The 17,146-nt window shown below is 40.0% G+C and overlaps 1 protein-coding gene across 1 annotated transcript; it reads right to left on the reverse strand.

Moving 5' to 3' along the window:
- Positions 1 to 5,915: 5,915 nt before the first annotated feature.
- LOC122132789 lies at positions 5,916 to 10,278 on the reverse strand. Its single transcript, XM_042707363.1, has 2 exons — positions 9,964 to 10,278; positions 5,916 to 9,454 (listed from the first exon to the last, which is right to left on the reverse strand). The coding sequence occupies exons 1-2, from the start codon at positions 10,046 to 10,048 to the stop codon at positions 8,748 to 8,750; spliced, it is 792 nt and encodes a 263-aa protein (XP_042563297.1). The 5' UTR covers positions 10,049 to 10,278; the 3' UTR covers positions 5,916 to 8,747.
- Positions 10,279 to 17,146: the final 6,868 nt, after the last annotated feature.

The raw sequence follows: 17,146 nt of genomic DNA on the forward strand, positions 1-17,146 counted from the left end.
GGTAATAATCTACACTTATGGCACAACTTTGGATCATTAAATAGCAGAAATATAGCGCTCCTTGTCTCACTGGACTTCATCGTCTTCATCGTTCGGTCCATCAAAAGCTTTCTCCTGGAGAAAACAGAAACAGCTATATCAGGTTAAAGTCTGGGTTAGGGTTAGGATTTGTTGCTTGTTTGTTTGTTTGTTTGTGTGTGTATGTGTGTGTGTGTACATACGTGTATGGGCATTTAATGAAATATTACAGACAGAAAGCACTCATTCATGTTTCATGACATGTTTTCTTATACACATGTGCTCTTGTCAATGCACTGCAACCTACATATATCCAAATAGATTTGTGCATGGAGATAATTAGGCCAATTTACCAAATAACTGAGGCAATATTATGGAAATCTCTTTCCAAATTAAGGAAAGATGCATTCTTCAATTCTGCTGAAGCAGAACTCAGCAGTAAATAAAATTACACCCTCCCTTCTGTGCTCCCGAAACAACGTGTTAATTAGCTGGAATTATTTATGGCTTGGTTCAAGCCACTTAACAGTGGTGTTTATTTCCTGTTTACAGAGCCTGGACTGTGTACGAACACTGTTTTTTTTTTTATTAGCACACGCACTGAACGGACAGCTAGAGGGCGTGAGGAGCAATCCGTTGAATATGACAAAAAGTGTGTCCTATTAGCACAGCGGACTGCATCTTTAATGGATGTTAGATGGTTCCAGGGATACGTGAATATAGTGCATATAAAGTGACCTCACTGAGTCACCTCACAGGTCATGGCTATCTGGGCCTGCTGGGTGCTCTGTGTGCTGCCAGCCCGTGAGGGGACAGCACAGTCCACGAAGGTCCTGGTTATCTTCTCAAATAAGCCATAGGAGAAGGACCCTTGGAGCTGTTGGACCAGTGCTGGGTTCTTCTTAAGCTGAGGATGCATGGGTAAATGGGTGGAAAATACTAGTCAGCCTTTCAGTAGGTTTACTCTGATACACACTGTAAAACAGCAAGCCTTGATTTTATTGTTTAAAGACTATTATGTAGATTTGTCCATTTAAAGACTTTTAAAATGTATTCCACTACAGATTACAGAACACATCTCCTACAATGTAATTTGTAATGTATTATGTTAGATTACACAAGGTGAATAAAATATTCGAAATACTCAGGATTACATCAGCATTGTCTTACATTTTATTAGCTGTGGATGAAATCAACAACCCACGACCCCCCTTTGCAGTAAGGATTGATGGATAGTTATTATTAGTAGTAATATTGTTATTATTTGCCAATTGTTTAACAGGCCTATGTTCCCATGAAACATTATTAACATCATTTGTGGCAAAAACCCTACAATAGCAATGTTTTGTCTGCACATAAATCACTACCAAAACTAACAATGCCAAATAACCTATAAACTGATTTTTATCAACATTACCAACACTCAAAAAGAGTAGTTAAAGCCTTTTTGTAGCACATGACTGTCATGCCTCGACCGGCCAGGAGATGCCGCCAGAACCCACAAGCCCCTGAGATTCGGCCCAGGAAACCCCGGCACATGTCTCAAGCCCTTGCCGAACGAACTGGGAAACCCCATGCCAGGTGATCAGAGGAATCACTTGTTCCTCGTTTCAGGTGGCTGTCTTAAGCCCCTTATTTCTGAGCTTCGTTGCTCAGTCATGGAGATTTCTACCCGAGGGACAGTCAACGCGTTATGCTCACCTGCTCCTAGCAAGAACTCACTCCTGTGATGTATTGATCCTTGTTCACCGCAGCTCACGGTCTGTTGGACTTCCTTTGTTTCTGTGTTTTTGGATACTGTGGACTTTTTGAGTGTGTTGCCTGAAGACGGCGTTTTGTGTTATTTTCTGGAAGGACATCTTTTGTTTACCGTGTGCCATTGAATCATTTGTGTTTTCCTGGAATAAAACCCTCTGTGAGTCCTCCAAACCTTGTCTCCTGCAGTTGTGCTTATACAAGATCCTAACAATGACACCCATGACTGGCCTAAAATGTACTGGCTGGATATGTTGGCCTAAAACATGATAAACTGATTTTATATTTCCATTTTTTTTTAGTTCCTAATGCTTTTGGTTGGGCACTCCCCACAGCGACCAATCGTCTCACTGTCACATGCTCATAACCAGCAACCTAACCAATATAACAACTGCCCAACCATAGATACAACAGCAACGAACAACTGGCTGGACACAGAAGGCAACACACACCGCATGTTCCGCATGTCACCTGGGATCCGTAAAAGCCCTCCTTCACAGTATAACTGTTAGCCTGGATACCAGACCGAACTTAGCCCCGCCCACACATTTTTTGGTTGGGAAGTTCGGTCTGGCATTACTCCATTGAGGAGAAATTATCTGCGGCTCGATATCGGCCGTACCAATCAAATTGTTAAGGCGGGCTTTATACGATGATGGACAGATGATCAACAGTAACGTAACCAACCACGTCACCAACACACGAGTTGAATTCGTTTTCAACAAACATGGCTGCCGCTGGAGAGCTGAAATGTATAGATTCGAGTCCATTTAGACATTGACAGTGCATTCATTTTGAAAGAGGAACAGAGAAACGCGATTAAGGCATTTGTCAATCGAAAAGATGTTTTTGCCTTCCTTCCTACGGGATCCGGTAAAAGTGTAATGTATCAGCTGCCCCTGGTCACATACTACGTTGTTCTGATTGGTTGTAGGTAACCAATTGAGCGAAGAGGCATTTTTTCTCCTGGTTCGGTTGAAACACGCCCCATAATCACAGCCCAATGGAGCGATATCAGACTCATATTCTGACTAGAATTATGAGTATGACATCGTCAGGCTATATAACTGTACATTTCTCACCTAAAGTGTATTCATATTTATATACATATCTTGTCCATAGTGTATTCATCGTATTTATATCATATCATGCCTCTTACCTTATTCTGTATATAACTTCTACTACTACCATCACTTGTACTTACACCTGCCCTTTACATTTACTTATACAGTATATACATATCATATCTGCACTACCTACTGCTATTGCTGCTCATGTTCATAGTCTTCTACTGCATATATCTTAACGTATTCATTGCCACAGTTATACCATCAATACTCTTCATACTGCATATATCTTATTTCATACTGTATACATCTTATTTATTTACCACTATACATATGTACATACTCTACACTTTTCTGCTTTTTTGCACTTCTGGTTAGATGCTAAACTGCATTTCGTTGTCTCAGTACTTGTACTCTGTGCAATGACAAAGTTGAATCTAACCTGATCTGAAAAAAAAAAACGTGCTGTCTGTAGCCCAAAAGTGCTTAACATAACAACATGACTGCCCAACCATAGAATCTGAGCAGCAGGATAAAACATGAGCATTTCAGGAGGATTCTCAAGCAGGCACCTTCCGTCATCAGTGTTTTGTTGAATTAGGCCCACGCCACCCCTCCATACTTATAATGGGTTAGAAAATACATGCCACTACCAGAGACAACAACAGATACACCTCAAGACAGACCTCAACAAGATTTAATATGGCTCAGTGTTAGTTCAGGTTATTTCACAACCCCAGGTAGTTTGCGAGTGCCTCAGTCACAACCACTGGATTGCTTTTTCAGCAGCCTCAGACAACTCTTTTAAGGCTCCTTTGAGTGACCGTCCTCAAGAACCAAAATCCAACATCCAAGTGTTGTGGTTGATTTAGCTAACTGTGCTTGCCAACCTCATTGCCTTGCTTCTGCTACCAGTTCTACATACTTTAGCTTCTGCCTTTCAAATGCTTCGTCAGTCGCATCCTCCTTTTACAGAACTCCTGAGTCTTTGAGATGTGCATGTTTTCATTCTTAATGCCAGTGCAATTTCAATGGTTTCATTGCTTCGTTGCTCAACATGGTTTGGCAAATGACACACACTGGTTTTGGAAGGAAGCTGTCACTGGAAATAACTGCAATTTAATATAAGATGGGTCGTAGTTAGGAGTAAACGGGCAATGTTCTTTTCCTCTGGTTCTTCATTTAAATTAGCATCATCAGCTGCTGGCTGTTCTTTTACGTAAAAGACATCCATCCTTACTTTCTTTGAACGTGACATGAGTGAATATGCGTGCCGGTTTATGGAAATATTATTATTTGAATTTAAGAGCGAATAACCTACACAGATAAGTAATCCCTCCGAGAGATCAATATAGTTGTAACTGTAAATGTAACTGTCAGGATACTCATAGTTTGTATTCTAAATATGTAACTGATATGAATTAATTTATAAACACTGCTCATGACTTAAATTATTTAATAATTACCTTGTAGGAATCATGTGCTTATTTAAGCAGGAACATGGCTTTTCTGTGTTTCTGTGTGTGTGTAACTTAGATTATTAGGTGCTGACACCACTTAGTCTGCATATGTGTAAGAGCTATATGCGAGAAGGAAACCATGTTTGGGTGAGCTCTTCTTGCTAACATTGGAAACATTTATGGCGTCAGAATTAGATAAATCTGAGGTATATAAACCCTGTGCGATGTTAGTGAAATTGCTTCACTTTCATCCTTATGCTGTGAGTGAGCCCGATTGCAATTGTTACTGAATAAATATACTGATCTACAACTCCAGAGTCCTGAGATAACTTGAGTGAATTTTCACCTAACAGTAACTCAGTTACATGTAGGTCTATTCCGTTACTCCCCAACACCGGAAGTTAGGCTACTTGAACAAAAAAAGTGTGAGTTGTATGTTGTGAGAACAGCTCCTGTTCAACCAGTCTCTGGATAACATCTGCATTAGATGAAATACCAACCCAGTGACAGTTCTATAAAATTAGATTGTGTAAAAGGAAATGAGTGCCAAAATGTTTCCCTTTATGCAGGTAATTCAGATTAATAATTCATGAAAATTAGGCCTACCATCGCCACTGTCAGTCACTAGATCATCAGGGACGAGATTTAGATTGTCTGTGATCTGGGTGAGTTTGCCAGCCACACTGTCCAGCACATCCCCTGAGAAATTTAAAAGGGAAAAGTGATAATCTTGTTTCTTTCCTCATGTCCTGCTCCCGCTTTCATATCAAGTTCCTCTTTGTAAAGCTACCAAACCAACAAAGTACAAAGTAAAGCATCATGACATGAAAGTAACAGTTGTAAAATAGAATAGAATAGAATAGACTTTATTTGTCATTGTGCATTGGATACACAACGAAATTTGTTTGTGCAACCACTAAAAAAAGTGCAGTTGTGCTGGGTGGAGGGTATGAGGGTTGTGTGATTGTTTAGTTCTGTGATGGCCCTGGGGATGAAACTGTTCTGCAGTCTGGAGGTGCGGGCTGTAGTGGCCCGGTAGCGCCTGCCAGAGGGTAGCAGGGTGAAGAGATGGTTTGCGGGGTGAGTCTCATCCTTCAAAATGCCACATGCTCGGCGGAGGCAGCGTGTCCTAAAGATGTCGTCCAGGGGAGGCAGTGGAAGTCCAATTATTCTCTCCGAAGACCTTATGACCTGACTGAGGGATTTCCTGTCCTTGTCTGTGCAGTTGACATACCATGCAGTGATACAGTATGTGAGGACACTTTCAATGCAACAGTGGTAAAAAGACTTAAGCAGCTCGGAAGACAGGTTGTTTCTCTTCAGTATTCTCAAGAAGTAGAGCCGCTGCTGTGCTTTCTTGACTGTGGCGGTTGTGTTACTCATCCATTTCAGGTCCTCTGAGAGCATAACCCCCAGGAACTTAAAGCAGGAGGTCCTCTCCACTTCCTCACCATTGATGATGAGGGGTTGAGGGTTTGCCTTTTGCCGTCTGAAGTCAACTATGATTTCTTTTGTCTTTTTGACATTCAGGGTCAGGTTGTTTTGCTTACACCATCCTGTCAGTCTGTCAACTTCGTCTCTGTAGGCACTTTCATTTCACTTTAAAAGTGACCTAATACAAATAACACTTGCTGATTTTAGGCTTAAGAGGCTTCTTATCTGAAGTGATTAAAATATAGTTGTAGTACACAATATTGTATGTGTCTATGAAATAGCAGCTGGCTAAACAAGAGGGGTTATCATCCCCCCTCTTCTATGTCCCTCACCAATCGGCCCTTCTTGATGTGCAATCTTCACAGGACCGTTTTCGGTTTTAATGTTTTGGAAAGGGGGGGGGATCGACCTTCACAACAATGGTACGCTGAGAAAGGAGTCTCGGCCCCTTCTTCCGCCTGCCGCAGTATGCCTGTAGCAACTTGAATTCAGTACTATGCAGTGCTACATTGGCTTCTCCTGAATCGACTTCCATTGCTCTGAAGCCAACACAGGTACGGAGTCACAGACTGGAAAGTTAAACAGACATTAACTATTGACATCCATGCATAACCTGTGTATGAAAAATAGGCTATACAAGGCTGAAACTTTAGAGTTGGGCTGTGCAGTTGCAACACTGACATGCACTCAAGGTAACAAAGTTACTTCCTCAAGCAACTTTCTACACAGGGATCTAATATTTTGTCGTTTACCTACTATTGCATGGTGGGATATACTGTAAGGGTTACACTGATGAGAAATATCAGACCTACATTTTATACTCACGAAATGATCAGGAAATATGTTGCAGGAAGAAGGGTAGCTACCTTCGAAAGACTTGCCTTTCCTTTCCGCCTCTGCCTTCTCTCACACACGGAAACAATGAGTTGTTCAGATTGATATATAGGTAGGTCGTAGACGAAACCGAAACGTTACGCAATGATTGCTAAAATGTTTGAAAGGAACAGGACCATGTGAACGTAACGTCATTCAGCAACTTTCTTCCTGTTCTTAAAACAGAAAGTCTTCACCTTTTGAGAATGCATACATTTGTCCACTAATTTAGCCATAAACTAAAATCTAATTCAGGGGAATGTGTGTTTTGTGTGAATTGTGTGTTACTAAAGTCGTGGACGTTTCATGGTCTATAATACAACGCAGATGAATGAGGAGTGAATTATAGTCTGGGATTAATGAAATGCCAAAATGAGTGTACTACGTTGTTCGTCAGGCCAGCAGAGAAGTGCGGACGCTTAACAAAGGGTTTATCTCTCCCCAATTGTTATTTATTTGAATCATGAGGTTTTGAGTGCAGTGTGATAGTAGTGTAACTTTTTGATTACCTTATCAAAATAATATAACTTGTTACATTTGATTAATTATTTATACTTCTAATGAATGTTTTCAACTGAAAGTTCCGAATTTGTACAGGTCCTGTTTTAACTATTTCAATTCTCTCTCTATCTGTTAATTTGTCACGCCATAATGCTGGTCTTCACTGATCACTGTATGCGATTGCTGTTACTCGCATTGGTGACATCACTGCTCTCGTTATTATCCAGCTGTGCTTGAGCAGTGATGATGACCATGGCAGTATCATGCGCGTCGTCAGTGCAGGTGTCCCGGATATGGGCAGCTGTGGCATAGACATCTATATATGACTATGAGCTGTGGTACATGATGGCTCTCCGTTTGTAGAAGCAAGGCAGGCAGGGTTTGTCTGCTGCTGCTAGCATTAGCTAAACTTGGCTCAGCAGCACTTGAAACATTATCAGATGAACTTGAAACATTATCAGAAATGTCTTCCACTTCCACGGACGAATTCTTGATTGAAAATATTTTGTTACCTTAGGTAATTTCTCCCTGAACTTCTCATCCTTCCTTTTCCCCTTTATTTTCTCACTGCCACTTAGAAATCGTTTCATGCTTAAATTTGCGACTACAAACGCCTCCACACGACAAATTGTGACAGAAACGTCACGTGACCTGGAATATTTTTTCCATGATGGATTTAAGATACATTTTAGGCTGATACATAAAATAAAATAATCGTGTTTTCATGCTTATAACGAATTGTCATTCGTTTGCAATGACAAATTACTTATTTAAATTCTTAAAAAAATGTATAAAAAAAAAAAACTCGGAAGTACGACGAGGACCCCCTGATGGCAACTTCCCCCCTCTTGCCCAATGGAACGCACCGCTTCTGGTCACATGACCTGGGATCATATGTTCCATGATGGATTTAAGATACAATTTAGCTATAAAGAATATAATTAAAGAATTGTGTTTTCATGTTTATTAAGAATTGTCATTCGTTTGCAATGACAAGCGATTCATTTCAATTATTCAAAAAAATTAAAATCGTAAATACGACAAGGCCCCCTGGTGGCCGAGGCCCTGGGCAACTGCCCGACTTGCCCAATGGGACGCACCGCCCCTGGGAACTAGGCGGTCTTCTCATAACACCGCAGTCGAAGTAACAATCTCTTTCACAAACATCGGATGATTGGTATTAAAAATATATACATATATACAGGTCCTGCCCAATTTACTTGTACAACAATAGCATTCTCCTCTCTTTCAATGGGGCGAAACGATCTGGCATTTACAAGATCAATGAAATGACCCCTTTTCAGACATTCATCATGCCCACAAAATGCCACTCCTTGCTCTCCCATGTACAACACCACACTGATTAGCCCCTTCATTACCTCACAGTTTTTAGTTACCTGGCTGTTGTGCTTTTGGACGCTTATGGCAACTGCTTGATCGATCAATCCTTATTCTCCCGAATAGCTTTAATTGAAGACTAGACTATATTATACTACCTCTGTATGCTGTTCTCCAATCATTTCAACAGCAAAACAAATCTATTTCCAAGAGCATCATCTGATTTGGGCAAATGCAAATGTTTATTAAACTTCCACCACTGAAGCTGAATGGTAATAGCTGGTCAGTGCTTCCTTTCATGTCACATGCTCTCCTCCTCCAGGTCCTTCATCCAGTGTGGCACCACCGGCTGGGGCCGGATGAAGTCCAGCCACAGGGAGAACACCAACTCCTCCCCAGCCTCTGTGAAGTCTGTGACCACCCAGCTGGCTTCCATGTCCTCCTCCCTGCCTTTCGCGGGGGTCAGCAGGCGTAGGTATCTCTGACCTTTGAACTCCACAGAGACCTGCTCATCGTCGTCTTTGCCGGCAAATCCTGGGGACGAGAGGTTACCACAGGCAGAGTGAAAGCCGTCACTCTCTGTGACCTCTGAGGGCGCCGTGTCGGGAGAGGAACAGGTGTAGTACTCGTCCGCATCACTGATCTGGGAGTGCACATCGCCGCAATTTGAGATACTGACTTCCCTCAAGCTTGCAGACCCACTCTTCTGCTCAGATCCTCTCACTGCTTCACCATTCTTAATTGCAGAGAGGTCTGGAATGGGTGAGTCTTTCCCAGGCTCCCTGCAGTCTCCCTCTAGTGTGACGTTGGGTAGCCTGTAGATCTGCAGCTCTCCACAGTGGTACAGGCCTGTGTCTGCTGGGTACTGCTGAAATTGTGCGTAGAGGCCTGGGACACTCAGTGCCACGGACTGCAGGTGGTCTGGGGTCAGCGGGGTCAGTAAGCGGTTGGTCACACACACGTTTACTCCATGCTTCCCTGTGCAAAAGCTATTATCTTTGCCTGGTGCTTAGACCAACAAACATAGAGAGAGTATAGGGAATCAAAAACTTGCTAAGGACTTGAGAAAGACAATGATAATCACTCATATGTAAACTCATAGGCTGCAATCATTTGGGGAAATTTGTAAGGACATTTCTAAATGTGGATTTAACACTAACCTTCATTTCTGCTAGAGATAGCAAATTACATTAGCTTGGCAGGAAATGTACAAATTAATATTAATTTGAATATGTGTTGCCTGGAGACCACTTTAAAATATATGTTCAAATGTTAAAGTGTTTTGATACTTAAGATTTTTTAGGATTCTGTAACAGCCCAAAAAAGAACATAATGAATAATTCCATCAATGATTTGGTTTAATGCAGCAGAAATATCCTAAACTATAGGCCTATTGTGATTGTTTAATTCGCCTACATGGTGTTTTAAGATGAGGCTAAATATTAGTCTAAAAAAGGCGATTTCCCTCATGAACAGGTCTGATATCACTGAAACAATTCAGTCAATAGGTACCCTACCTGAACTTTCATGGTGAGAATTTAACACTGTCTTGAAACGAAAGCGCATCAGATACCTATCGGCTTTCCGTTGCGAATAATTCATTTTGTTTAAGGAACTACTTTATAACAGCAGTCAGAAAGGTAGTCATTTGCCCCCCAGTTGTTTGTCGCGCGTTGTGGTCCGGTTTTGCGCGCGACGAAACGATGTGGCTTTTTGTGAGAACGTCGTGTTTGGAACGCTGGAACGCTGAATAAGTCATAAACCATTCATTCCATATTCATGTATACCATGTGACGTCACTGTGCTTAAGCGCCGCCATCTTTGTGCCCGAAAGTCTAGCTGAGCGTCGGTCACACAACACAGACAATAGTCGGTCACAACCCACAGAAAGTTGAAATGCCCTGCTTATGTTGTGCTGATGGATGCGACAATAGTCGCGAAAATTACCCAAAGAAACAATTTCATTGTATACCAAAAGATTTAGATCGGCGGAATAAATGGTTGGCTGCAAATTAGAAGAGACAACTGGTAGCCAACATCTAACTTCAGATTGTGCAGTCAACACTTTGTATCTTCCTGCACCACTATCCACGGACATGTTGATTTTGTGTTCAGAGCCTGTGAATGACTGACATGTTACGTGAAATGCAGCACGTTGATACAATCGTGAATAATTGCTGTGTCTTATCAGAGCTAAACTCTCCTGAGCAAGCTAGAGCGCTAATAGTTAGCGAGCTGTTTAGCCCTTCACTAAAGGCTTTAGCTACACCTAGCTAGCCCACATTGGCACTCTTAACCAGTAGTGTATAAAGTACCCAAAAGCCATACTTGAGTAAAAGTAAAGATACCTTACTGGAAAATGACTCAAGTACAAGTAACCTTTTAGAATACTACTTGAGTAAAAGTCTTAAAGTATCTGATCTTTACTGTACTTAAGTATCAAAAGTAATGTTCTGATATTAAATGTACTTAAGTATTGAAAGTAAAAGTACAAGTAAATGCTGTTAATAAAAAAGCAAAGGGTCAGAATTTTGAGAATTAGGAAGTTTATTCCGACTGGAATGAGCATACTTATAAACTGGGCCTTATTTGAACACAATTTTAACACAATAGCAATACTAAAGCAGCACTGAAAGTAACAACCCAGTCATTACTTGAAACTGAAAAATGTTTTGTTCATCTTCAAACAAAACGTCCCAAAAAGCCATTATGAATTTTTTAAATTTGAATCTTTGTAACATTTTGTGAATGGGCTCCTGAGTATCCCAAGGTATGCATAAGGCACAACCTGAGAGCAATAACCTGGCGATCTGATACAAAGCCATAGCATTACATCAGGATCATCAGTTTTACAAGCAAGTTATCGGTACAGTGACTGTGAAATACTTTCAGCAACATGCACACACATCCCTTGAACAATAACGTTACTAGCAGCTATTTTGCTCCACACTGCTAAGTTGCTGTACTGTAGATTGACACCATCCTAGCTAGCTAGCTAGATACCTCGCCAGAGATGGAATAAAGAATAAGAATAAATAATCTTTGTAGGTTATTAGCTAGCTTGAAATATTATATACAGATCTTACCCAGCGGTGAAAGAACATGACTAGTCTACAAGGTTGGCATTTAATGAAGAGGTCGTGGGGTTTCTCATTTTTTGATTGAGACCTGTGTGCTTTTGCTTCGATTATTGTTGTGTCCCCTTCGTTGTTGATCTTAATGTTTTGGATATGTCCTTCCACTGCATATTGCGGTCCATTTTGCCTTGATCTGGAGGATATCGCGGAGATATTACTCCAAAAAGAATCACTGACACTGACAGACAGTATAGTGCATGAACGAGTTCAAAAGACGTAGCAACAGTAACTAAGAGGAATGGGCTTTTGCCAACGGTCAATAACGTGCGCTAGGACCACTGATTCGCCAAACCTGCTTGCACTAGTCTGTGTTCTACCACAGTCCCCGACGTTGGTCTCGTCACTCTCATGATTTTTTTTTTTTCTAAAGATGATTTGATTTTGTAACGAGTAACGAAGGTTTCAGGGGAAATGTATCGGAGTAAAAGTATCAGTTTTCTTTGCAAAATGTAGCGAAGTAAAAGTAAAAGTAAACAGAAATATAAGTAGTAAAGTAAAGTACAGATATCCAAAAAAACGACTTAAGTACAGTAACGAAGTATTTCGTTTCTACTTCGTTACTATACAACACTGCTCTTAACCACCACTAAAATAAATCGGTTGATAATCGCTGTTTGAATTACTAAGATGTCCTGTGATGACATACATATTTTTTGTCTCCAGATGCCATATCTTGGTGTAGTTCACCCATCCTGCAACTGCATATTGATATGCATCTGTAATCTTGAAAGCCCTTCAGGCTATCTCCAGTGTATGGGGATGGATTGTGTACAAGATAAATGCAGACATTCCCTGCGCTCCCTAACAAGTTGTGGTCCCTAAAAGATATAAAAGCATAATATCATTCTATAGGCTATAGCCCTATGCAATTCGCAATTCTTTGTTAATTATGTTTAAATATGTAGATTACTTTTACTATTTATATGCTGCTTATACTATTTATGTTAACTGCTTTTATTTTTATTCCATTGCAACTTCAAACAGGTCTAAGGAGTTTGTTGTTTTCATGTAGCCCTGGCAACTAGCCGGCCTGAATAATATGCACATGAAATGAAACTTGTTGAACTCACCTCAACATGTCTTTTACAGTAATTTAACCCGCCATGGGCAATGCTGAAATCACTGTTGCAGATTGTACAGCGAGCAAAACTGTCATTGTGATTTACTTTTCTAAGACAGGGGTACACTTTTGAATAGTCTGTTGTAAAATGTGTCTTATATTTTCGTTTTTTGGGGTACTCACAACACTGAACTGATTAATTCGGTTCGGGAGAAGAGATAAAAGCCTGTCCACACTGAAAATTGATTGGTTGAGTTAGCGAAACAGGCCAATCAGGATGCTTCATGAGGCACACACTCACACTGCCACACGCACGCACACAGTCTCTAGGTCCCTCTCCCTCTCCGTCGTGCGCGCGCTACACAGATGCTTACGCGGTTTGGAGCACGTCTGTCTTGCGTGCGCGGTCTTGCTCGCTCGCTCTAGATTCCGGGAGATTTTAAGTAATTTGCGGGCATCAGGGAGTTGCTATCAATATGCGGGAGACTCCCGGAACTTCCGGGAGACTTGGGATGTCTGTAAATGTATACGTCGGGAAAAGACAGTTGGGGCAGACTTTAAGGGACAAAATAAAGTTGAAGGTAATAAATATGGATCGCGGCCAATAATCAATGTTTTTTCTAAATATCGCTGTCTTTCTGTCTCATTTAGATGTGCTATGTTCGTAGTCATGACTGTTCGCTAGCTAACTATGATAGCTAACTAACTAACCACTAGAATTAGAAAATACTACATTTAAAAAGTCTAAATTTGAAGAACCTATCAATAGAAAACAATACTAGTATTATATTATTATTATTTTTATTATTATTATATTATTACTATATATTATTATATATGACTACCTAGCTACTATTGGGTACAAAAATCTTATAATGGGGGACTGCCAATGGAAACTAGCCTTTTGGCTATAATTGGGTGCATTCACATTTTAATGTTCATGAATGTACACTGTCCCTCTTGATCAAATAAACAAATTGATTGATTGATTAATACAACGGGAATAATGGTTGAGTCGGACACAAAGATGGCGGCAGGCTTCACGGAAGTGACGTCTTTGGTAGCCATGAATAGGTGTTTTACCTGTCATGTTGTCTAAATTTCACCAACAATCTCTTCTTGCATGGAAACTGTGTTTCATTCACAACTTCTCACCTCATAAAACACTAATTTGGAACAATGCCGATATTAAAGTTAAAAATAAATCCCTGTTTCTCTCTAGATGGTTTGAGAATGGCATTCATAATATTATTTCTTTATTTGATAGATCTGGCACTATACTGACGTATGAAGAATTTCTGTCACGTCATGGCCTCCCAGTCCCATTTAGGGAATTTAACTCAGTCACTAAAGCTATCCCTAAGGGATTAACCCAACTTATCAAAAGTCACCTTTCTTTTGGTATGGACAATGCAACACAACATAAATTACTTTTGAATGGGATTGATGTGATGGACAGAAAGTGTGATAATAAACATATTCGCCAGATCTTTCAATTCAGAAAAAGGATAACACCTAGAGGGAAATTCTACTGGGGATCTTTGATTCAGGACATTAACTGGCAAAAAGCTTGGCTGTTACCCAGTAAATACTGTATCACAAATAAGGTAAAGGAGGTTCATTTCAAAATTCTACATAAAATATACCCAGTGAATGTCAATATAGCGAAATATACTGACATAAGCTCTGCTTGTTCTTTTTGTGACGACACAGATGAAACAATGTTGCATCTCTTTTTTGAGTGTGAGAAGACAAAAATGTTTCTTAATGACTTAAATAATTATCTTTTTGAATTATCTTATTCCCTTACTGCAAAGGATTTTCTCTTTTATTATGATAACCCTGTGAACTACCCTTTGGAATTTGTTGTAAACTTTTTTACTTTGCAATCGAAATTTTTCCTCCACAAACAAAAATGGCTACAAGAACAGCCATCCTTCCGTGTCTTTAAGCTAGAAATGGACTCGCTTCTTAATTCTCTTCGTTTGGTCAGAAATAACAAAAAAAATTATAGACTTTTATGTCTCCTCTACACGGTTGTTAAAGGATAATTATTTCTTTCCTCTTTGTTTTGTGATGTATTTTATTATTATTTTTTTTTTTCTGTTTTCATTGTTCATTGTCATTTGTCTGTTTTTGTTTTAATGTACTGCTGTAATGTATGATGTTCTTTGTGTTATTGTATTGTCACTATGCATCAATAAAATAAAAATATATATTTTTTTAAATAAATTAAAAAAATACCTGTCCTGGCTGCTAAGGTGATACGTTTATGATGACAGACATGGTTGCTCGTTAGTGTTTCGACAAATTAAATTGTTGGACTGTTGTAACCATATATCTATGGTTGTAACACTCTTTTTCATTTTTCTCTATTTTCCATCTAAAGACAGCAATCGAGTGCCTATCGAGGTTAAACCGGATTTTGAACATTAAACAGCAGTTCTTAAATGTGATCAGGTTTTCCCAACTTAAAAGTCTGTACTTATGGAGGATTGAAAAGTGATGGTGTGATTTAGTTTTTTTGTCAAGTATTTTTTTCTATAAATTGTAATCTGCACATCGTTTGTTTTCAAAATCCCAGTGGGATAGTCGCTAACAAACCAAGGGTGTCGCATTTTTGCAAAGGTGGCTAACTTGTTTCAATGGTGCCTAATGCCTGTTACAATTATCCCCATTGTCCTCTTCTGATATTTGACAAGGTAATTAAAACATAACTCATCAAAGGCTGCTATACCACGGCCTAGATCAGGAATCAGTGATCATAATGACGTGTTTCTTGTGTTCCTCTCAATGCTCAAGTATAGTCAAATTATCGCGAAAAGATTAAAAGTTACAAACTTACCTCAGAAACGAGCTTCTATCCATAACTTCTGACAGGGATGGAAAACATTCATGACACTTTGAACATAGTTTGTCTGTGAGTTTCATCACAGTATGTTAGACGCGATCTGAGAATTAGGCGAGTTACAACTGCGCCCTTGTTACAACTGCCCCAAATCTCACTGAATTATCGATAGAGTAACTGGGACATGCAAAACGAGTCTATATCAAAGCTATTCCCAGTGTAAATATGGGCCTACGACACTTTGTACAGAATCAACATTCACAGTCTAAACTGCATGGAAAAATGTATCATCTGGGTTTCATTATTAGAGATTTAGACTCCTCCTTATTATGACCATCCGACAGACTCTGGCAATAAAAATACATATAAGGTTTTCATAGTTTTTATAGCCATGAAAAATATACCTATTCAACAAAGCACCTGTCACCAGCGTGAAAAAACACAGGATTAATACAGACCCAGGGCAGGCTACAGAAGGAGGTAGTAAGAGCAACTTCCAATATGAGAGTCAAAATAAGGCCAGCGCTCTAACTTGAGTTAATCCACAGGATACACCAGAGCCACATATCACTACAATATCACTACAATATCACTACAATACATGCGGCAGAGCAACAGAGGGCATCCACAGACATTCAGGACAGAACGGGCCTCACAGGCCAAGATAGGCACTCTAGAGGCTTGGTAAAGAACACAGTAGATTCTCAAGGTCTTGCAAAGGTTGATGAGCACATTCAATTTGACCAGAGTGTCATTTTTTTCTGTATCAAGCAAGGTGAGGACCTCAAAAGGAGCCAAAACCCTTCTGCTGGGTATGCTCATCCAGAGGGTGGCAATGTCATGGCAGGCCGGTCACTAGGATGAGGATCTCAATAGGCACTTTGACATCTGTGAATCCGACCTTTCTGCACACATGGACAATGTCATCTACAGACTGAAGAAACTCATGAGACCTTTATGGCACATTCATCCTCCATTTTTTTCCTTGTCAGTTTTTTTTCTGATTGACAATATTTCATGGAACATAAAGTTATGTTTTAAACTCTCTAAACTTCATGTCTGAGCAGAAACATAAACTGGGGATCAACTAACAAGCTCAGCTGGCATTTGGTTTTCATTCTCTCCTGTTTCCTTCCTTTCTACTTTGTTCTCTCCATCTCTCTCTTTCTCTCTCTGTCTCTCTCTCACACACACACACTCTCTCTTTTTTTACACACCTGCACACCTCTGTGACCCTTACATAAGTGAATTGAGAATAGACTACAAGGGACGTCCTTACTTCCTACTTTGTTCTCTCCATCTCTCTCTCTCTCTCTCACTGTCTCTCTCTCTCACACACACACACTCTCTCTTTTACACACCTGCACACCCCTCTCTGTGACCCTTACATAAGTGAAATGTGAATACACTACAGAAGGATTGGAATCAGAATGGACCACTGAACATACACTGTTGAAAGTGCAATGGGAGCAATGCCTGCAGAAAGACCATTGACCACAGCTGAGGTTAGATTATCGGTTGTCTGTGATAAACAAAAAGACATGTTAATGCTTGCATTAGAGGTCAAAACGCATTTTCTGCTGTAATAAAACGTATAAAATAAGCATAATTTCAATAGAAAATATTTAATAGATTTAGAAAATCAAAAGTGAGAA

This window comes from Clupea harengus, chromosome 3 (assembly GCF_900700415.2).
Source record: "Clupea harengus chromosome 3, Ch_v2.0.2, whole genome shotgun sequence".
NCBI classification, from domain to species: Eukaryota; Metazoa; Chordata; class Actinopteri; order Clupeiformes; family Clupeidae; genus Clupea; species Clupea harengus.

Bases quoted from the DNA above. Each gene is read 5' to 3' on its own strand.
- LOC122132789 (XM_042707363.1), bottom strand. From the start codon at position 10,048: ATGAATTATTCGCAACGGAAAGCCGATAGGTATCTGATGCGCTTTCGT. The intron at 9,455-9,963 runs GTAGGGTACCTA...TGTTGGTCTAAG, and splicing joins TTCTCACCATGAAAGTTCAG to CACCAGGCAAAGATAATAGC.